Consider the following 24214-nt stretch of genomic DNA (forward strand, 5'->3'; position numbering starts at 1 on the left):
GTTATACAATGATCGAATACCCATCCCTCCACCAGTACCCATTCTCCACCACCACCAGTCCCAGTATCCCTCCCACCCCCTTCCCCCCATCCCCCATCCCGCCTTACCACTGTGGCAGGGCATTCCCTTTTGTTATCTCTCTCCTTTTGAGTGCTGTGCTTTGCGAAAGAGATATTGAGTGGCAATCTTGTTCGGACTATAGTCTACTCTCATCACGCATTTCCCATCCTGAGAGGAACCTCCCAACACCCTTTATTTGGTGCTCCCTTCTCTGTCTGAGCTGCCTTTTCCCCTAGCGTGTGCGGTTGTCCTCAAAGGAATCAGCATTTTCTTACACTTTAATTGTAGAATAAAAAAATCATTTGTGTGTGGAAAAAGAATATTTACTTTATTTTTTGGAGACCTATGCATTGCAGATACACTGAGGAATATGCTCAAACATACAGTTTACCTTAGACATTGAAAACAGAAGTGTAGTCTACTAGTAAATGAGCTTTTGTTGAATGTCATTCTTAGGGCTCCTATGAATGAATTCTGCAAGGCTACTTGAGACAACAATTTACTTAAGCATATCTTTGATGTTGGTGTTCAGGATAAAAACTGTGTGCTAGTAGAAGTTATAAATTGATGCCCTCAAAACTGGGCAGCTTTCAGGTCCTGAACACTCTTTCAAGATATGGAATGTTGCAGGCTCAGATGCCTGTTTTTGCTTTGTCAGAGTCCATGAAGAGTCACAGGACCAAGAACAGATTTGATAGCAATAGTAAGGATAGCTGACACTAGGGATTTTCTTCTCCAAAAAAAGTCATTCTTGTTTCCCTACTTTTCTCTGAACTTGGAACCAGAACCCCAAGAAAAAGGCATGTTGTCTTCTGCTGGCCTTGTTGTCATGAAATTCTTCAGTTTTCTTCCAAGAATCAATACAAACATTTTTGTATGGGCTGAGAATGTGCATCTTGGACTTGGTGCAAGCACACATGAGTGCAGGTTTGTAAGTGTGTGGTTCTATAATTTCCTTTAAAATCTCAGGTTGCAAGATGACTGTTTCACAAAGCATCCTGTGAGTGTTAAAATGCAAAAGCCATTATCTGCTCACTGTCCGGAATACTCCCCCTGATGTTTGCTGGTCTGTTTCAGGAACTCTGACAAGGGTGTGGAGGTTGCCTTCCTTGGCACTCGCACGGGCCTCTCAAGGATCAACCTGTTTGTTGGGGCTGAGCAGCTCACCAATCAGTAAGTAGGCGGTCTTCTCAGCAGAGCCCCTCAACATGGGAAATTCAAAGGGAAGCTGATTTCAAGTGGATAGGGTGTTTGCCTTGCATGCTGCTGACCTGGGGTCGATTCCTTTGTCCCTCTCAGAAAGCCTGGCAAGTTACTATGGCTTACTATCATTTCTTCTCTGTTCTGCTGTGGGCTCCCCATCACCTGCATATTCACCTTCCTGTCTGCCCTTCTACAAGTCTTTGTTCTCCATGCTGCTTGTTATCTTCTATTCAGTGTCTGGGTTCTCTCCAACCCTGGTGGGTCATTTTGGGGGATGGTGAGGCTGCTAGGGGAGAAGCCAAAGGGAGTAAATGATCTGCTCGTGACCAGGAGCTTCAGGCCGTTCAGTGGTTGAGAAGCTCTGCTGAGAAATTATTGTATGTTCCCAAATCAGGGCCTAGAGTTTATTGTTTATTTGCTTGCGTAGGTTTTAATAAACATCTGCATTGAGCTGGAGGGCCTGCAGAACCCCGTACCAGGAGTAGGCAGTCATGCATTTCTGTGTGCTTAAAGAGACCAACATGGACAATGGGCAGGTCATTGCTAAACTCAGCATCCACATGTCCTTTAAGCCTCTGCTTTCCCCCTGAGTCCTCAGAGAGCCCTTGTACCTTAATTCGTCATCATGTTTCACTGAGGCCTGTGTAAGTTTGACAATTTTTTTTTTCTGAGACCCTTATTAAATGTCCTCAGTTTATTTTCTTGGAAGCAAGAAGGCATTATTTGGCCAGAGACAAATGGAGTCTGAAAATCAAAAGTTTCATGTGTGTGTGGTTGGTGGGGGGAGTGTTGTACAGAGATTACCAGAAAACCTCATATACCCTTCAGGTTACCTGGAGATGAATAACTGTACCAGAGTCCCACCCACTAAAGAAGAGTGGATGAGTGCCTCTGTTATCCGAGGCCCTGACTCTTACCTCTGATCTTATAAAATCAAATTGCTTAAACCAATAGATTTTTATGTTTTATAGATTTGACTTTTAATCCTGCTCAGGGATTCTTTCTAGCTCAACAGCTCAAATGTGTCATTTTTAAAGTTAACACTCATTGTGGCTTAATTTTTTTCAAGCTTTTTAAAAAGCACCTATGGAACTATTAGAAAAAGTTTCTAGGAAGAACTGGGAGTACTGAAATACATGTTGCTTTCTTCTTTTAGAATCCAAAAAGGCAAAGGGAAACACAGGGATATATTCCCTAATTCTCAGGGAATTGACTGTTTAGACATGAAAACAAAGAGGAGAAACCAAGAGCAAAACCTTGCTATTCTGATAAATAGGCTATTGTGACAGATTTGTAAGATGATCAGGGTAACTCTCTGAATGTGTACCCAGCCCTTCTCACTTATTTCCTTACTCTGTAAATCTGGTAAATAGAGTTGGTTATCTCCTTGAATTTCTATGAACGTAAAAATATACATGTTTGGAAGCTAAACATTCCTGCAACAATATACCTCTGGAGTATTACTGTGATACTGCCCGAGTACTTCATTGATATCTAGAGGGATAAAATAATCCTTCTGCCCTCAAGAACTTCTATCATTGATAGCTATCAGGGCACCCGGACTTCAGTGGTCTGCCTGTCCTCTGAAATCAAATAGTATTTGTTAGATATCCAGCTATTACCCAGGAACAGAAAGGTTTCAGAATTCTTTTTCCCTTTTTATATGCCAGACATGCAAGGAACAGCCCAAAGGCTTGGGGTGAAGTGCTGAACATTATAAAGTTGCCACTCTGAAATAACTTGTGTTGGCACCAGCCTCCCACACAGGTGTCATCTTTTACCTTATCCTACCTCCTGTTTTTGAATATAGATCAATTGCAATCCATACCATCTATAGTCTTCCTCCATCCTCAATATTAATGCCCCTCTTGATGACAACACATTCTATACCTTAGTATGGCCTCTTGAACCATGTATGTAGCATACACATAGCATCCAGGAATGCCAGCCTTTGCATTAGAATTGCTGTTCTCTCCAGAATCCTAAGAGAAGGCCACTTAAAAGATCATGTTTGAACCAAAGAAAAGGAAGAAAACTCTCAGTTTGAAAGTTTCGTATATTTGTCAAGGCCATTTTTATTACATAGCTCTTTAACATATGGTGTTATATAATTCTGGTAGTGTCCTAGAAGTATAATGTTATTATTACCACTTTGTGGAGAAAAAAATTAATACTCAAGGATTTAAAAGTGACCCAATACCTCATTCAAGGCCACTCAACTCTCTTAAAAAAGAAAAACCTAGACCTATCTCATTCAGCATCCTCGAAGCCAGAAGTAGACTTCCATCTCGCTTAGAAGGATCCTGCTTCCCAAAGAACATTAGTGGGGAGTTCGTAAGTTCAGTTCACTCCTGTCTGCTTCCTTCTGAACTGCTGCTTGTCTTTAGCAGAGCCCCCAAAGTTCTGGACACCAGACCCTCTCACAGAAACATCCAAGTTTCTGAAGGGGCAGCTATGCAGACTCCTGTCTGCTGGCCCAGGTGTTAGAACAGTGCTGGCAGCAGCGATTGGATATGTAGGCTTGCATCCCTAGACCTAGTGCCTGCTATCTCCAATGCCTAAATGTTGTCATCCACCGAGGAAGGACCACCTAAACCTTCCAGCCAGCTGCACTCTCCCCTTCATGACTGGAAAAGTGTCCCTTGAAAGGAGCATCAACCTCCTCTGGTTGCATAAATCTCAGACTCACCAGAGCCGGCTTTGGGGTCAGTGCTGGGACTTTGCCATGGACTAGTGGGGAGGGTAATGCTTATCCCCTCAGCCTGGGAAGATCCTTCTTACATTGGTGCAGGTTGAAAATATTCCTGTAAAATATTCACTATCACTATCACTATTACCCTGTTGTTCATAGATATGCTTGAGCAGGCCCAGAAAATCTCCATTCATCCCTGTCACATGCTAGTGTAGCCCAATAACATATTGAGGGCCCCTTCAGGATCAGGAAAATGAGGACCATTCATTGTTATTGTTTTTGATACATCGCGTACACCACGATTAGCTTGTCAGGCTCTGCCGTGCGGGAGGGATACTCTCGGTAGTGTCCCGAGCTCTCCACGTAAAATATTATGTCCTTGAAAGAACACGTATAAGGGGGAACAGTAGAGTTGTGTCATGCATAGCATGTACTAAGACCGAAGCTCTAACTTTGACAGCATATGCCATCATGCACTGTTAGATGTGACTTTAGTGGGTCTGTAATTACCACTGCAGTTATTTCTGATAATACATATTTTAAATGTTTGTATATACATTATATAAATGTATATACATTATAATGTATATGTACACTATAGCAGCACAAATTCTCAGGTCCTAGGCCTAGGACCCTCTGAACATGTTTGGGAACCCTTTTGTCCCCCAAACGCATATGTCACATTTAAATATTTGTGAAACCCAGTGATTTGAGTGTTAGGAAACAACACTGCTAATCTCAAAGTGCCAAGAGGAACTAGACTGCCAGGCTGAGTAAGGAACTTCCCCCATCAATGCTGTGAGGAGCACTAGGATCTCAGGGCATTCTCAGCCCCACTCCTGACTCACACTTTCATGGCCCTTGTGAATGAGAGTAGAGGGCCCTGGCCAACTTTTCAGCATGAAGCTATACTATACATGAGTAAAGCAAATGATTTTATAGGGGTGTCAACCACCTAGACTTTTCTAGAATAGAAAGGTAGCTATGATTGTGATGTCATCAGAGAGAATGGAGGATTATGATTTAGAAAGGTTAGAGAAATAGGTCTTAATGATTGAAGATTGAATCTCTTTTTTTAGCACCTTTTTTTAATTGAATCACCATGAGATACAGTTATAAAGCTTTCATGTTTGAATTTCAGTCATACAATGATTGAAAAGAAGATAGAATCTCTTGAGATAAGACTTGATTTATCCTGTGCTTATTAAGCATACACTGAGGGGTAATGAATGCTGGGATCTGGACATTTCAAGAAAAACATAAGTTCTGTTAGAGAGGGATAAGGACATGATCATCTAAGTTTCAGGGAGATGTATTTCAGGGCTAAGAGATCGAGGGGGACCTTTGATGATTTAGACTTCTGATCTAAGATTTGACCTTCTTCAGTCTTGAGAAAGTTAAAGAAATCACTGGGGTGGGCCAGACTCTCAAAATACAGAATACTTGAACTAAGAGCAGGTTCATTTTTTAAAGTATTTTTGGACCACACCTGGCAATGCTCAGGGGTTACTCTTGGTTCTGCACTTAAGAATCACTCCTGGCAGAGCTTGGTGGACCAGATAGATATGCTGGAAGCTGAACTGGGCTGGCCACAAGCAAGGAAAGCACCCTACCTGATATACCCTTGCTCCAGGCCCCATATTCTTTGTAGTAACCCATGGCCACTTAGCATATATATCATATACTATGTTTAAGTATTTCTCCCATGGTCTCTGGGTTCTAGCTCATGCTGCAAATTACTAGGCTGAAAGAAGTATTCTGTCAGTTTCTGTATGCATGGAAAGGAGTATTTCTGGTTCAACTACATACACTGTGTCCCCTGGTTTGTCTCCATTTCTGAAAGATCTCTGCAGAATGTGGACTCACAGGGCAGTTAGTTTTCCTCCCTTACTTGTACAAATTTGGCCAAGACAAGGCCCTTTGGTGCTGGAGATTAAGGGTGACTCTTTGAAGATAGATCAAGCTGCACATGATGTTCGAGACTTCGGTCTATTTCAGTATGCATGGAAAAATTAAAACACATAAACTAAAGCTTATTTTCTCAAAGGTCTTGGAGGCTATAGATGGGAGAATGACAATCACAAGGAAATGCCAAGGGAAAACATTATAGCAGAGTGAGGAGGCTGTGAGCCTCAGTATGGAGCAAGATCTTGCATGTGTTTTGAAGCATACCTTGAAATTTGAATGATTTTGATGGGAAGAAGAGGAAGTACAAGCAACCTTCCCATTTTATCAATACATAGCCAGAGGCAGAGAGGCCCAGGAGAGATTTCTAGTAGGGACTAGGAGCCATGCTGTTTGACTGGTCACTGGGCAGGTGAGAAAGAAAAGATCCCATGGGTCTATTTTTATCGCTGATTCTTTTTCTAACAAGAGTTAGATTTACTTTAGAGGTTTATTCTTTCAAGGATATGTGTCCATGTGTCTGGATTTTGAGTCAAGACAAAACTCTCTGACTACCCTTTGGTCTTTTGATAGCATTTCAAGATCTTTTGTTGGCTTGTTTAAGACAGTAAAATTATGTCCACTACATCTATTTGGAAAAATTATTTTACCTCCTGGGAACTTGTCAGGGCTCTCTAAGAAATTTCTGAGCAATGCATGGTGTACAATGTTAGACAGATAATGAATGGTTCTAAAATGTTCGCAATGGTTTTACCCAAAAAGATGAGGAGGATACATGCAGGTCTCGTCTTTCCATGCTTAATGCTGCCATGTTTTTTTTTTCCTGCAAGGGACTTCCTGAAAGCTGGAGACAAGGAAAACATTTTTAATGCAGATCATTTCCCTCTCTGGTACCGAAGAGCTGCGGAGCAGATTCCAGGGAGTTTTGTTTACTCCATCCCCTTCAGCACAGGTGGGTGTCCTGGTTGAAAGTTGGTGCTATTGGTCTGAGTATTGTGTGCAAAGTATGTAGAACAACCTGAACACAGATGACAGTCAAGTCCTTGAGAGTCATGCTAAGTATTGAACTATCCTGCTATGACCCAAATAAAATAATGCTCTTGCTTAACTAAAATATGCAAAGAGCAGGACTGGTATTTTGCATTGTATAGAACGGTAGGGCGTTTGCCTTGCAGGCAGCCAACATGGCCGACCCGAGTTCGATTCCTCCGCCCCTCTCGGAGAGCCCGGCAAGCTACCGAGAGTATCTCGCCCGCATGGCAGAGCCTGGCAAGCTCCCCGTGACGTATTCGATATGCCAGACACAGTAACAACAAAGTCTGCAATGGAGACGTTACTGGGCCCGCTCGAGCAAATCGACGATCAATGAGAGGGCCTTTACCTTTACCTTTTACCTTATAGAAATTGAATATAAACTCTCACAATATTTTACAACCTTTTTTTAAGTAACAAAATAGATTTTTATAAATGTAGTTGCGACTTACTTAGAAAAAAATTCTGGCTGGCTTAGTTCTTTGCCAGAACCTTCAACAAGTCACCTCAATTTAGAGGCCCACAAATACAGGTCAGAATTGAATGGATTTAAATCCACATGAAGATTTCAGGGCCATGGGTTTGTAAAGCATTGTGCTTTGCATAAAAGGGGGCCTCAGGGACCAATAAGAAGCATTTAGCATAATCATTAAAACAAGCAAACAAAAAAGGTCACCTCCTTTCACATGAAAACTGAAAACTATCTTCTTTCAACCAGTTTCAGAAGCATAATAGAAGGGCTTTTCAATTACCCTTCCATTTCTTTCAGTCTCATATCTTATGTTATTGGTGCTTTCTATCTGTGTAGCCTCTGTACTAGACTTTGTAGAAACTTCAGAAATGGATAAAACTTGGTTTTATAAATTTTTATTGCTCCGGACAGTTCAATGCATGCTTCTGTTTTCTGTTAGAAACATTTATATTGATCTCTTATAAGAAATTCTACGTCACAATCCTAAGAGAGAAACTCTAGTAATTTGTGTCTATCCCTTTCACTGAGTTATATAAGTTGCTCATTTAAAAAACAAAAATCATCATAAAAAAGTACTTTTGAAATTTGCAGAAGACAAATTTGTAAGGGTTGTCTAATAACTGGTCCAATAAACTTATTAGGAAGGTCTTTCATTAGTCAAGATATTCAAGAAAAGGTCAAATATTATTATAGAAACGTCTAGTGAGGTGGGGTGTTTTACAAGACTTTTGATTACATTACTTTCAGGTCTTGGAATTCTTTGGAGATTGTGATATCTTGCTGACAGACCTACATGCATATATGACATGTATACATGACATGACAGACTTGCATATGTGATGTTTTGTGATATTTTGTTTTTGAGTTTGTGATATTTTTCTGACATTTCTATGTGGATATATGACAGACCTACATGGATATATAGCCACACCTGTGAATGTGCTCTTTAATACAAATTTCTAGGTTATACATTTTTTTCATATCTTGTATCATGTTTTATTGATTATAATACCAAGTCAAAAATAATAAACTCTTTCAATCTGCTGCAGGGTTCTCAATAATAATATATTCTTTATTTTTTAATCTTGTGATCCTATAATTTTGTAGTCCTCCAAATAAAATAGTTTAGTTTCTAGATCTGGACCAGAATCATCAAGTTTTCCTTTTGCCACAGAGTAGCTTTTGCTTCAAACTGGATGATAAGGATAAGTAACTATGGAAGAGAAGTAAATGCCCTAAAGTATTTTCAGTGTGTGTCGTACCCTTTTGTGTTTTGGCCTCATGTGTCACTTTGTTTTGTTATCATTCACCACTTTTCTTACAAAGAATTATGTCTGAGAAAACCAAAATCTGATTATTAAGACTCTTGTCAAATTGTGTTTTGGCAAGTGAGGTTTTCATTCAATTTTCAATGAAATCATATAATGAAAGGGAATTGACCTCCTTCATGGGAAAGTTATGGATGACATAGCATCTTAGGAAATTTCATGCTCCCTTTAGATTCAGGGAAAGTGCAAGTGGTATGGTAGAACTGTTTCTCTCTCTTTTTCTACTGTGTATTGAATACCTGTACCCCCTGGGAAGGAAGCTGGGTTTTATTACTGCTCAGATTTGGGCCAGGAGAAAGTTCCGAATTAGTTTGGCCATAAAGTGTATTCAAGTTCAGAACTGCCTTGTCCATGCTTCTCAGTTCAATTGAATTCCATTCAACTTATATTCATCAAATTCTTTTGTAAGGCATATACTTGGCTAAGCCATGATCAGCTACAAACATTCAGTATTTGTAGTCATTTTTTTTAACTCATGTGTATTGGAAACTCTCTCTCAATACCTGAAACTCTCTTACTACTAATGCCATATCTCATCATCATTTTAATAAAAGTTTGAAATAAAGATTGCATTCCAGCTCTATTCCTGTTTAAAATAGTTTTGCTTATACAAAAGGAAGGCTTTAAATTATAATATGTAAACCTGTAATTATTTTTACATAAAGTAAATCAAGTCACTTAAATAATTTCAAAACTTTATCTTCTGTAGCTCTTATGGCTATATTTATGAAGTAACTATAAATATAATCAGCACAGCAACTGCTGTGGTTAACAACCACAAATTACTCAAATATGTGTCATTGCTGCATAGTGAACAACCACTATTATCTCAATAATTATTGAAAATCAATAATTTCAATGTGAAGAGACTGGACTTCTCCAGTGCAGGCCATTGTCACTAATTGAATGCCCCAACTGAGAAGAGTGATTGCCCAATACTTACGGTCTGATAGAGGAAGCCAATTCTAGATTCTGGAAACAGGCCCACAGCACAGTTCGTGGACTTGGTAACCATGGGCCAATAAGGACTTTCTATCTATCTTTATCTCTCTCTCTCTCTCCATCTCATGGTTTTTTTTTTTTTTGAGGCACATACAGCATGCCCATGGCTTACCCCTGGCTCTGTGGTTAGGGAACACTCCTGCTTGAGAGTCTTAACCCACACCTTAACCCCTTAGTCTGACCCCCATATTACTATCCTAACATGTAAACTCTAACTATCTCCATTTTCTTTTCTTCTTACAGGACCAGTCAACAAAAGCAATGTAGTGACAGCAAGTACTTCCATTCAGCTCTTGGATGAACGGAAATCTCCTGTGGTGGCAGGTAAATGATGGATTTTAGCCGCTATAAAGTAAGCATGACATCCATTCATCTGGTCTGCCAAGTGTCTCTATAGAACACATTTATTTTTCAGAAAGTAGGCTTAGAAAGGTAAAAATTATAAATTATTTTCTCCTCAACTTGGTGTCTTCTCCTTCAATCCAGTATCTGATAGCTGGTTGTATTTGATGTGAAAACAGAAATCTTTCCTAGAACTTTTGTTCACAAACTCTGATTCAATAAGAATTTGTTTCTACATGTAGAGAAGCAGTTCTTGACAGTGGGAGGTAGCATTCTAATTTAAAGAAAACCCCAGTTCTTTCAAGTCTACATCATTAAGATAACAAGAAGCACATAAGGAAATTGTGGATTTGTTTTAGGCATACAAAGCTGAAATGTGCCTTTCTTCAAAGAGCTTGAGATTTTCTTTCCCTAATCCTCCTAGGGGGTTAGGTTTAGATGTATTTGCAGAGTCATCTTGGGAACCAGGAGGAAGCCAAAGTATTTTGTGATCATGAATCTTAGATTATCAGAGAAACCCCATCTCTGGCTTTTGCCACTTCTCTCATCTCTCAAGAGTGTCAGTGACATCTGTGGCTTGCTGGGAACTGGTGGGTGGAATTTGGCTCTAAATTACAAGAAACTGCTACAAGTCTTCCTTTGAGGAAAGCTGCTGGCAAAAAAAGCCTAAATGTTTGTCTAGAATATGATCTCATTCTGATACATAATCGTTGGATTTATTGGTTGATGGATAGGTGAAACCCTCTAATTTATATCTGAAAGTCACTAGATTTAGCAAAGGGAGTCCCTTTGTTTTTGTCAGCCTTCCTTAGTCAAGCAGTTCCATAGAGTGAATGAACATCATCTTTTGCATCCTCACCCACTGTGAATATTTGTGGTAAGGAATGCAAATGGATCAGGCATATTTCAAATGGTTGTTCTTTGGCAAGAAAGTAGAAACACTGTCTTTCCCCACTTGATTTTTTATGTAGTCTATGCATCATCATTAGATTAATAGGAAATGAAGGATTTGGGGGACAGTTGTCCTGGTTATTGGGCATTGCAGGAAGACAATCATGTATCTGACCTAGAGCTCATCTTGAACTAGGCAGACCTATAACTCATCACCTAGAAGAGAAGGGCTCCAAAGATTCATGACTACTGTCTGAAGATTTTATCACTTGACATTTTCTATTTCTTGAGAAAGGTAAGAGACAGGATCATTTAACTCAGAAAGATTAATTTTTGCTTAGCAGAGGTCAGACATGCTTACCAGCAGGGTAACCCAGTTGGCTAGTTCTAGAGACAAGTTATCTATATTGAATTGGGGCCACATGTGGCAGTTGTCAAAGACAGGGTCTTAACAAAGTTGCCTGTCCATTGTTTGAAATTTCTTTTGAAATCCTTCCTTTCAGTGTTTTGAAGAATGCTCTGTGTTAGTCTTGAGATCATTGTGCTTATCCCATTCACTCTTATCCAAGTTTACAAACTATGCTCATAGGTTTCCAGATGCCTTACATTTCATAAATGTCCATATGAGTTTGGTCAGAATACAAAGTCAGCCTTGACACTGTGGATCCAAACTGGAGAAGAACATGAATTTTTCAAATGGTTGGTCTGTCTGCTGTTGACTTACATGGCTGGCCAGAGACCACAGCAGGATTGACCCACCCTGACTGGGTGGAGGAGACATACTCCTGTTTATAGTTACTCTGAATGTGTCAATAGGCCCCCATTTTCAGAAGATAATTATAGAGCAAGACAAAGAAGCAAGGTTATTTGAGAAACATTGTTTTCTTATCTTTTAAAACTGGGGTCTATTAGTCTTCACTAAAATATATTTGGTACAACAAAAAGAATATAAAATTGTTTGCCTTTGATCTGGAAGATTTTGATCTCAGTTTTGCTTTATGGATGCAGCATTGTGAAGGCAGTGACCTCAAGAAGACCTTTCTGTGTTTGAGCACCCTCAGTTCTTTCTTTCTTTCTTTCTTTCTTTCTTTCTTTCTTTCTTTCTTTCTTTCTTTCTTTCTTTCTTTCTTTCTTTCTCTTTCTTTCTTTCTTTCTTTCTTTCTTTCTTTCTTTCTTTCTTTCTTTCTTTCTCTCTCTCTCCCTTCCTTCCTTCTTCCTTCCTTCCTTCCTTCCTTCCTTCCTTCCTTCCTTCCTTCCTTCCTTTCTTTCTTTCTTTTTTTTTTTCACAATTTCCATGGACTCTGACTCACCCATCATGTCACTGTGTGATTAGGCTTGGGGACTTGCTTCTCTGTATTTTCTCCCAAATTAAGTAGATGTTGTTTACCACTCAGAAATGAAAAAGGTCATTTTAGTTGCAGAATCAGCCTCATTTGGTAGGTGATCATGAAGATGTAAGGGCAGTCCTCAACCCAACCCCAGTGGTCCTGTAGCAGCAGATGGGACATAGTCAACTGGCAGTAATTTGAGGTTACTATGAAATCTTTGTGTCAGATTGAAATGTATCTGAGAGTAAAGGTGTTCAGCTTTGCAAATAATTATCAAGGATAACTTTTCAAAGCCTTCACTCCTCTCAGACCTGATTTGGTCTGCTCATGTTCATTGACTACATGTGTCTATTGGGGTTAGAGTTTCTTGTTTTATTCTACGCTATTCTTTTTTTTTCTTTTAACAAAAACATTTAGCTACTCATCTGTCAATGACATCTTTGAAGAAAGGGCAGTCTGACTGGGCAGGAATCCATTTATGCGTCAGCCTTGGTGCATAAATGGGTCCCATCCATCTTCTCAGTCTGTGACATTGCTTACAGTCCTTTTCTTGAGGAACCTGCCAGCTTTCCAGCTGCCACTCGCATGCTTCATTTTCTTGATTGTTTTCCTACTGCAAAGGAAGAAGCAGTAGGACTTTCTCTTTGGTCTGCCAAGATTCTCTAGAGCCCGGGAAACTATTCTGTTCTCCTCCAATGTGACAGGACACACCTAACTCTTTTTTCTGTTGTTACTGGGTATTCAAATCTTAGATGACAAGGTTCACAGAGGTTTGTCACTCTACAATTTGTTACATGTGTGGTCTTAGGTTTTGAAGGACTATCTCAGATATGGTTAGGATTATTACCTCTGTAATGTTGTTTCAGGTTGATTGGGGATTAAATGAGAAAAAAACTAAACTAAGAAGTATTAAAAATGCCAGGATCTGGGTGTGCATCATTATTTTCCAATTCTTAGTGTGTCTTTTAATGCTTTTATTTATTAAATATTGCCTAAACTTCTGTTTTATCCAGATACTCTAAATATAAATGAATAATAACCAGGTTCTATAATTGATGCTGTCCCCACCCCAGAGACCTGTCAAATAGTAGCTACTGTTATTTTCAAAGCTGTGTCTACATGAGGCAAATGATTGAAAAGCTGGAACATTATCTAAAAACCTCTAAGGTCCCAGATTTAGTCCTTTTTTAAAAAAAACATAAATGAGTGAACTACCTGGAGAACAGTTAATCCAACCCTCCATGAAAATCCTATAAAGTGAATTGAATTTTGAAGTCTATTTGCCCTTACCTTGTGATTATTGACTTGTATTCTATAAATAGCCTAATCATGGGCACTATTCTGTTCTCCTCCAATAATGAAGAGATTAGGTTTAATGGACCAATAGTCATGGATCCTTCCATTATTCTAGGATGGAAATACCAAGAAAAGAGAAGAAATGCCCCCAGGTGGGGTTGGGAGGTCAGGGTGGGATCTGAGCCCATTGGAAAATGTGACTATACAGAAAACTCCTTTCCTTCCTTGGTAGGTTTGACTTCTCTCTTCTTAGACTCTCTAATAATAAAAACCTAACCTCACAATTTTCATTAAGAAGTTAAGGTTTCAGCTTTTTCAGTCATAGATAATGGTTTTTGCATTTGCTTTGAAATGTAGATTTTTGATAGGTCTAAGTTTAAGATCTTTCCTAAACGAGTTCCTATTCAGTTTCTGAAATAAACTGTAAATTCTTCAAAGATAAGAACTTCCCCAATTCGATAGCATGGCTGGTAGGGCGTTTGCCTTGCAAGCAGTGGACCAGGGCCCACCCCGGTTTGTAGCCTCCTCCCCTCTAGAAGAGTCAGGCAAGCTACTGAGAGTATCACACCCACAAGTTAAAGCCTGGCAAGCTAACTGTGACGTATTCAATGTGCCAAAAACAGTTACAAGTCTCATAATGGAGATGTTATTGGTGCCCACTTGAGCAAATCGATAAACAGCAGGAGGACAGTGCTACAATGCTACAAAGCAAAGTACAAAAGCTGACATGTAGGGGAGGTTGTCAAAAATCTTGGTTCTAGAGAAACTTTGTACTCTAGGTTCACCTGTACTCTAGGTCTGTGAGCATGAACAGTTTGCTGATCACCCAGTCAAAACACATTACTTAGCTAAAACTCTAAGAGAGAGACACTGAATGGAAAATCACCACCAAAAACACACCATAGTATAATAGACAACCAATATGAATGTCTGAACAAAAAAGAAAGCTGTTTAGTGTCCCATCCGCTTGGAAATTGTGTTTGCCCAGTGGTTATCTCTTTATCAGCAGATGTCTTTTCTGAAGTCCAAGTAAAGTATCTAATACGATGTTTATAATAGTAATTGGATCAAAAAGAAATAGATTGTAGATTAGAGGCATTGATTTTTTTTACAGAAACAATTGTATTAACAGATATTTGAAGTATTATTTACATATAAAATAACAGTTTTAATGAAAAATTAATGACTTGAATTAACTTTGGAAGAGTCTCAAATTTTCTCTTCCATTCCTTTGTAAGGAACACAAACCACATTAGATTTGTTCATTGGGGAAAGTTTTTAAATGTGGATTAAGTGATTGTTTTTGCATAATTCTAGAGGAAGTATAATGAAAGTAGTTGCTTGATGATAGAACTGATCTCAGTTTAACCAGCTAATTAGGAATAAGTTTGCTTAGCATCATTAAACATTAGCTATTATTAGGTTTGTGATCGTTAAACTGAGTGTATAATTTAATATAGACTGTTCATTAGACTTAGGTGGATAATGTTGGCAAAATGCTATAGGCTAACGCTCAGCTTGGCCAGTGTTCCTTTAGTCAATTTCACATTATCTACATTTACTTGAGTTAACTAGTATATAAAGAATTATGTATCATTTACTTGAATAAACTTCTAGTTTGTTACATTTGAACAAAGAGAATGCTTTATTCTGGAAAAGTTGATGGTTACTAATCAAACCAGTAAAACTCAACTAGCAGCAATACTGTCCTCCATGGAAATTTGCCACCATCCTGAAACTATTTGTTACAGCAGTCAGGAGAACATCACTAGCATCAGGCCATTTTTGGTGAGCAGAGTTTAGGGATGTCATTTAACATCCTACATGGCAACAAAAAGGTATGGATCAAATATCAATTGGAAAGAAATTGAAAAGTACTAGTTAAACGGACCAAAAGACAAACTTTAATTTTAGGTATTTTAGAATGTAGTTTTTGAATGTATAGAACATAGATTTTTCACTAACCTCATAAATTAAAATATATTACTTCCCTTTATTATCTGTAAATTAAAGCATCCAAATAGCTAGCATCATCTATGTATTTGCTGTACCAATGGCGGGATACAACTGTGAACAAGCTCCCTAGGAAAAGTAATGGAATATTTTAATAGGGTGTGGGTTGATACAATAAGAAATTACTATTGATTTGCCATGCTAGGTGTATGGGGTGACAGGTGAAGAATTGTTTCACTCAAATATTAAAGTTCTTTCTGAGAACACTGGGTGTGACCAAGTTGCTACCAATAGAGAATTCCCAAATAGGTGGGAGACACAGACAGCAGCCAAGTATTGCCTGTATTTGAGGAAGGAAAAAAGGCAAGCAGGAAGGGAGAGAAGAGGGAGGGAAAGAGATGAGGAAATTTCCTAGAGAAAATTTTTTGTACAAAATAAAATGTAGTTGGCACAACAAAGTAAGGGATCATACTCATGTTCATCCCAAAGTGGTGTGGGTGCATGATAGGGGGATGCCTCTCCAAATTGGAATTTGCTTAGGGATGACCTCCCTAAATAGGTGATAATAGTAGAAATTTGATGGGTGAGATGTAGTCCCCATAAAGAGCATCTCAGCAGGGAAAATACCTTTCTTCAAAATACCTTTCTTCAAAATACCTTTCTTCAAAAATCAGAGATCCCTTATATGTTTTGCATCTTTATCCAGGCAGATATTTAGACATCAATAAACATCTCAAGTTAGCATCTGGAAATAAGACAGGTGGGCCCAGGGAGTCAAGGAGCCCCAGGAAAATTAGCAAATTACTCTCATCTATGAAGTGGTGGTGTTCTATGTTTGGTGCTTTTTTATTTGTTTACTTTTCAACAAGACCAATGCTGTGGCATAGTTCTAAGCCAATAGGAATGACAACTGCTAAGACTGTAGGAATGGGTTAGTAAAGTAGCTACAGAATGTGCTGCATTTCAAATCTACAAAAACATTAGGGTTAGAGTTGGCCAGGTAGAACAGCTGCTATGCTTGTCAGTGAGGATGATTGTTCCTGGGTAAAAATAGTCCAGAGTTTTAAGAAACTGGATCCTCTGTGCTAACTCCCAGGACATTCACTCCCAAGAGTCACTGTCCTTTTATAAACCTTGTCAAAATACCCAACATATTCTTGGTCGTCAAAAAAGCAGAAACAGAGTTTAGAGGTAACAATTCCTCGTACCTAGCTTATGTGTCCTAAATCAGCAAGTTAAGATCCCTCTTCTTTTGAGGTCACAGTGGGATTTGGTTATTGGCTTTAGGAAAGAACACGGGGCTTTTACCCCTCATCCCTTGGACCTTGGTTCCCACATTTATGGAACTAGGTTGAATGAATGGTCCTTATGTTCAATTTTTAAACTTTAGAGTTTTTAAAGATGTAAATTTGATTTATTACCATTGAAAGGAATTAACTTATAATGTAGCAATTTTCACATCCGGATTCTGCGTTTTTCTCATTCCTGCTAAGTTTGTACATATATAAAGCATGGTAAATACTAACATTTGAATACTCTAACTGTTATAGTATTATTATTGTCCTCACTGTTAATAATGACTCCAGGTGAGTAGGTGGGGAATGGGGAGGAGACCAGAAGGTTGAAGGGGGGGGAACTACGGATATGGCTCAATGGGGGTGAAGCAGCACTTACCTAGCTTATACAAGGCCCTAAGTTATATCCCTGATACCATATTCCCTTCCCCTAGAACTGTGGTATATCCTGAGTGGTATATTCTCAGTATTACTGGACCTGGATTGTCACACTACCATTCTGAGCGATAACACCTGCACCGCTGGAGCAAAGGAGTAGCCCTTGAAACTCCCCTTCCCGTACCCCCACCTCCCAGACACACATTCACATACCTTTGGGTGGGTCCTCTGTTAAGAAATGTTACACCCATACTATTCACTAGCCAATATTTATTTATATGTGTTGTTCTTTGTGACAACTTGTCTAAGGAATGTCATCACAGTATCCTGGTGTGTTTTATGGTAATAGTTCAAAACTCACCCATTTTGTATCTGTCTTAAAACAGATATTGTCAAAATATAGCCCATGAAATTACAAAGATGTTTGTGGTTCTGTTTTGTTTTTGTACAGGTTTATTGGATACATTTCACATAAAATTAATTTATTTAATGTATGTAGTTCATTCGGTTTCATATCTTCATAGACAGAACTGTATAATCGTAAACCCAATTTAATTTTAGAACATTTCAACCTACTTTCTAAGTCCCCTATATACTTCATCTTAATAGACTACTGCCCAGTTTTATGCTAGGAAACTTTGTGTCTTTATGTAATGCCTTTGCTGAACTGTCACTGTCACTGTCCTGTTGTTCATCAATTTGCTTGAGCGGGCCCAGTAACAGTGTGAGACTTATTACTGTGTTTGGCATATCAAATACGTCAAGTGGAGCTTGCTAGGCTTTGCCATGTGGGACATTGCAGATAAATAATAGTTTGTGATGATTCTTTCACTCTCCTTAACATTTTTTATATAGATTCATTTTTTAAAAAAATAGTATTTCATCATAGGTACAGTATTTTGTCCATTCATCAGTTGATGTACATTTGTGTTGTTTCTATGTTTTAGCTATTAAATCTATTGATACAAATTTTGTGCAGATATGTGTTTTTAATTTTCTTGGATTGTGACTTAGGAGTGGAGTTATTGGGTCACGTGATAATTCTATGTTTGATATTTTGAACACACACTGAGTTATGTATAAGAGATCCGATTTTTTCACATCCCCACTAACACTTGCCATTATTGACTATCTTTTTCATTTTAGCCATTTTAGTATGTGAAGTGATTTGCAATTCTCTCATAACTAGTGCTGCTAATCATCTTCACTGACATTCATGGGCTAGCCTCTCTTTGGTAAAAACATGTCTTTCCACATCCTTTACCAAATACTAGATTATTTGTATTTTTATTATAAGTATGTGTCTTCTACATACTGTAAGCCTCTTGCCAACAATTTATCAAAAGTTTTTATAAAAGATATTCTATTAAATACATCCATGTCTGTGTGCCCTATATTAGTGTGCATAGCTGAGTACTTGCTAAGAGCTGCATGAATTAAATAGCCAAGAATATAATCTTAAAAAGGCAGGTCTTTTGTTGAAAAAGTTTGTCAAATACTGTTGATGAAAATGTGGCAAGTTTGTCTCAAAAAATAATAAAATTACAATTTTATAATTATATTCACCATCTTTTTAATCTATTAAAATGAAGTGGACAATGAAGTCAGAGTTTATGTAAATAATGTTGAAGACAGAGCTTCATGAATCACAAGATGTTCATCAATTGTGCTAATGTTTTTCTATATGTGGTTTCACAGTAATCCCAATCAAAGATCCTAAGCTTTCTAAAAATATATGCTCTCATTGTTGGTCAGGACAGTGATTTACTTAATCTTTACTCTAGTTTATAAATCTCTGAACAGTGTAATCAGCATAATGCTTGGTAGAGCATTAGAAATGTCCTCACATGTTTTGGTGGAAAACAATTTCTGGGATTTTTTTTTCAACATGGCTCATGAGACATTTGGGGATTTATTTAGTTGCCTTTATCCACGCAAATCTCTAAGTGACCTTATTGGGATTTTGATCTCGATTAAGATTAGAATATAGGTGACTCATACTAAGTGAAGGCCTATAGAGGATAAATGAACTGACATGAATTTCCCCTCCCCTGGAAGAGACGGACAGGCATGAGCAGAGCCTGCAGCAAGAATATAAATGCTTCGACAGTCAGTCTGTAGACTTGTTCATGGAAAATGCTTTGGCTGGTCTGTGGTGGGAAAGGGGCAGGCTGATCAAAGGCTCTTTATTCCCACTGCCTCCCAAAGTTTGCACTCACCAAGAGCCCCAGGGTTCTGTTCCAGTGGAAAGGTCTGCATGAGGTCAGGATCAGTGTCTGAATGCCATTTCTACTTCAAGGCTAAATTACATGTGACCAGGCATAGCAGTTGGGTATGAACAATTGTCTTTAAACACACACACACACACACACACACACACACACACACACACACACTCACGCACACACGCACGCACGCACGCACTTATACTTAGTGGGTGCTCATTTTATAATTTTATTTCACTAGCTTCTCTTTCACAAACATCCTGAATTTTGTTGGAATTATCAAAGGAAACCTAGGAGAGATAGTTTGTAAAGTAGGTTTTTAAAAATGACTAAGATATTTCAAATAGAATATGATTGATACTGTCAAATGTTGATGAATCAGAACCATAAACATTTTAAATTTGATTTTGAATGCAAACCTTTTGAAGATATTGATAATTTGAAATTATTGGCTATGTTGAGGAGAAACATTTCACTGCGCTCTGGAACTGATTGGATTGGACTCCAGGAGGAATGAGAGAGAAGTGAAAAGTGAAAAGAATATTAGAAAAAACACACTGTAGCGTTGCTATCACTGTCCTCCTGTATACTCGAGCAGGCCCAGTAACATCTCCATTGTGAGACTTGTTACTGTGTTTGACATATAAAATACATCACGGGTAACTTGTCAGGGGCAAGCTCTGAGAGGGGTGGAGGAATCGAACTCAGGTCGGCCAGGTCGGCCGCGTGCAAGACAAACGCCCTACCCGCTGTGCTATAATGCAAATAGCTTGAACTTAAAGTCCTGACTCTATTAGTAATGAAATACATTACTATTATTTTCCAATAACATTTATTATTATTTTATTATTCCTCACATTCATTAGATTTTTTCCTTTTGGGGAGATTGCATACCCTAATTATTGCTTTGTCCCTTAAAGAGCATTCATACTGAAACTATGTGCTTCCCTGCCTCAAATACTCTGAACTTAGCCATGGAAATGATTTCGCCAAATGAATGTGAGTAGGAAATAATGTTTCCCAAGTCCAAATATAAACTTGAAATATTATTTTTGGGGTGTTTTAAATTAGGTCTTTCATTGTGTGTTTGTGTGTGTGCGTGTGTGTACATACATGTGCATGTGTGTACGTATCTTGGGGATAATGTTTTTTATTCCCTTTTGTAATATATTTTTAGAGTCTTCAAGTAAGGTTCTTTGTCTTTATCTTTAGCTGTTATCTTAAGAAAGAAGTTATTTGTCAATGAACAGAGTGAAGGATTTTTTCTTGAATGTCTCTTAGTGTTGATTTTAGAAGTCACCTTGGAGAGAGTAAGATAGAAAGCTAAGTAACACGCACAATCCTAAGACACATGTCTATTATCTGAATTTTTTTCTATTTGGCATTACAAACTGATAAAGAGATATCACTTCTGCTGACTGGTGATCTGAGTACTTATCCTAAATAAATCAGTTCAAAATGTTCATATAATGAAGATTCTAAGTAAAAATCATGTCCCCCTAGATTATATTTACTGTCATCCATTTTATTATTCTATTATGGCTACATCGTTGAAATACTTCATCACTAATGAATAAAAAATAAAAATTATAAGAATAGGATTAATAGGTATTATAAGATGCCCAACAAATATGATATGTATCTGGCAGTTCCAGTTGACCTTTAGCAGGAACCTAGAGAACAGTTTTCAAAGATTTTGCTACTTTGGGCTGAACACAGACAAGTTTGTCATGGTTCATTGGCAATATCTGAAATAGGTAGTTGTCCTAAAATCTTCTAGACCTAAAATTTTCTAAATGCTGTACAAGGCTCTTTCAATCTTCTGATTCTTTTTCTGTTCCTCTCTGGTTGGTCTTTGTGACTAGGTGACAACCTGTCCATTCAAACAAATATTCAATGGCATAAAGGTGAAAAGTTGTTGGAAATAGTCAAGAATCTGAAAGCAAGATTTTGGATTATGAAGCTGTTTGTCTGAAAGGAACAGGAGGTTTTTTTTTTTTTTTTTTTGAGATCTCTTGCAACTTACCTATTTAAAAAGTGTTTTCATTAAAAGGAAAATCAAAATAGTTCCCTGAAGTGGTACATGTAAACTATAGTCCAGTGATGCCACATGAGGGTTGAATATAATTTGTTCCCAGATTTATACCTCATAATACTTAGCTATGGATCTACCGCTAGATTAGACCAAAGAATAACTAGTCATTTCCTCACCTTCAATGGAAAGGTCTATAGGTTTCTAACAGTTGGTGCTTAATTATGTTAACATGTTGCTACAGGCAGATTATTTTAGTAATTAGTATTTTAGTATTTTAGTTTAGCTACTTCCATTGATATTTAGGATTGAAAACAAAAGTGTCTTGTTTTGGGGATAACTCGGTTAACTTGGGCAATAGAACTTGGTTTTCATGAACTTTCAGGGAGGAAACTGTGTGAAGAGCTTTTCAATCTTCCATTTTCATATGTAAAAATAAAATATCCAGTTGGCCACTGATGTATTATCATCTGAAACACAAAAACCTCCCTACAGGGTCAGGAATGTTTGTTTAAATTTTAAGTGCTTTCCAAGTATAGATTTGACACGTAGATTCTTTTCAGTCTCTATTCTTCATATATCCGTCCCCTTCTCATGTGTCTGTCTAACCTCAGACAGCTACAGCATTTTCTGGATCCTACAAGCCTATTATGAGGACTTCGTGTTTGTTGACAAAACAAAATTGCCAATGTACTGTTCCACTAAATATGGTTAAAAATTAATATTTAGGTAATTTCCTCAAAAATAATACAACTTTGATTTTAGTTTACCATATTGTAAGGCACTCTGATGGAAGGCCATTTTCATAAGGGTCTCTATGAATATGACAGCATCAATAAACAGCTGAAAATAATCTATGAGGCGTTTGCAAATTACCACTCATGAGCTGTGGTGGTTGTGAAAGATAATTTGTGGTTCTCATAGAATACCCTGCAAATTGGGTCTTTCATCTGTGATGCTTTTTACAGTTAAAACATTTCATTTCTTGTATTAACAAATGATAACTCTGCATTTGTTCATCTAAACAATTTGATTTATATTTTTCTGAGAGGTTGTTGACATTTAAGAATAAGTAATTATTTTCACTGCCAACTGTTGTTTGTGGTGACTGGAGGCAAAAGATATAAATCTGAATATATGTATGCATCATTTTAATCATTTTCTTTAAAAACTAGTCATAAAACAGAATCTGTTCATTTGTTTAATCTGTTCTTAGAAATCTAATAGGACCTGGGTGTTGCCAAATGAGGATTTGAGCCCTATTCCGGGTTTTCTGTGGTGTACTAGAAGTTTTCTTGTAATCACTGTGGGCAGGGGACAGGGTTGACCTACAGGGCCAAACTGTTGGTAGGCCCCCGTACATTTGCAGTCTTAAATTGCAACAGTGAGAAGCAGCATGTATATTGGCCTTAGTTGTTCCCAGCTTTATATGTACACAGTGTCTCGTAGGGCTGATTGCAGGATGACATGATAAATGCTCACAAGGATACTTCTCACCTTGCCTGGTATGCAACATGAGCTCTGAAAACATTTGCTGAAATGCAGACAACATAAAGAAAGGGGTTCTCTGTTTCATTGCACGTGTTTTTGTTCTTCGCCAAGTACACACTGTTCAAGACAAGGGAAAGTTGACTTATTTTTTACCTATAAACTAATTACTAAGGCATGGCAATCATGCCCAGTGAAATCCTGTATGAACCATTTGAGAAAGGAGGTACCATCAACTAGAATGGAGCAGAGACAACTGCTGGCCTTTTCTGAGGTCTCTTTGTCATCTTAAGAACTATACTAACTATTTAATCTGCTTTTTAGCATATTCGAGTTTATTTTAATAGTCAGGGGGAAAAATTGCCAACTAAGCTAAACTCATCCACTACCATTCCCCCCGACTCCCTCACCCTTACCCTACACACATACACACACACACACACACACACACACACACACATACACACACACACAATCATGTAGCTATGTTTCTGCTCCAAAAGGAAGTCCTATTTTTAACCTGTGTGTAAGTGTGAGGTCCACACGAGTCAAGAAGCATTTGGAGGCAGGTGTGTGTCCTGCAGGGAAGGCTGTACTAGCTTCAGCTGTTTTCCTCAATCATTTTATTGGACAAGGATTGGGCCACATCAGACAATATTCCTGTCTCTGCAGACCTCCCATTCACATTCCAGGTTAGGGAATGGACTACTGATTTAGGATTGCAACCAATTTTTACATGGCCTAAAGGAATGAATGTAGAGCCAGTATACTGAATGGTAAATGTGTTTTATCCTTTGAACCAATTCCAATTGATTAGTTCTGGTTGCCTACAGTGCTGTCTTAAGAAGGCATCTGTGGTGAATCGGAGCTCAGCTGGGAGGAATGCTGGAATTGATTAACAATGTCTGTCAAGGCCTCAGCAGGGACAGCTTGCCCTATATTTACTATTCTCTCCTCTTGGCATGTCTGTAACTCCTCTATGCAAACTGATTTCAATACTAACAGGTGACTAAGATTGAGATGGGTCATCATGAAAGACAGCAGGTAGATTCCACTTTAAGAAAACCTAGCCTGAGAAAAATGCAAATTCACAAAAGGCATAAATCTGGAGCCAATTATTGCCATTAGAGAAAGATTCCATGAAAGGTTCCTTTAAATAGCGAGCTCCCCTACTGCATTAAAATGATGATTCAATTTACAAAAATTCACTTTGCATGCAACTCTTCAAGACCGTGTCTGTGGAGTTAAGCAAGCCACACCTGATTTTTTTAAACTGCGGCCTAAATAATGTT

At 38.2% G+C, this 24214-nt stretch overlaps 1 protein-coding gene across 2 annotated transcripts in view; it reads left to right on the plus strand.

Moving 5' to 3' along the window:
* The window catches only part of CACNA2D3 (calcium voltage-gated channel auxiliary subunit alpha2delta 3), a 1033411-nt gene that overhangs the window by 832048 nt on the left and 177149 nt on the right, over positions 1–24214 (plus strand). For both annotated transcript variants that reach the window (XM_056129451.1, XM_056129450.1), the window contains 3 exons: positions 1138–1233; positions 6691–6812; positions 9938–10018. In XM_056129451.1, the coding sequence (XP_055985426.1) occupies positions 1138–1233; positions 6691–6812; positions 9938–10018 (299 nt within the window). The remainder of the gene's footprint in view (positions 1–1137; positions 1234–6690; positions 6813–9937; positions 10019–24214) is intronic.

This window comes from Sorex fumeus, unplaced genomic scaffold, assembly GCF_029834395.1.
Source record: "Sorex fumeus unplaced genomic scaffold, SorFum_2.1 ptg000072l, whole genome shotgun sequence".
NCBI lineage: Eukaryota > Metazoa > Chordata > Mammalia > Eulipotyphla > Soricidae > Sorex > Sorex fumeus.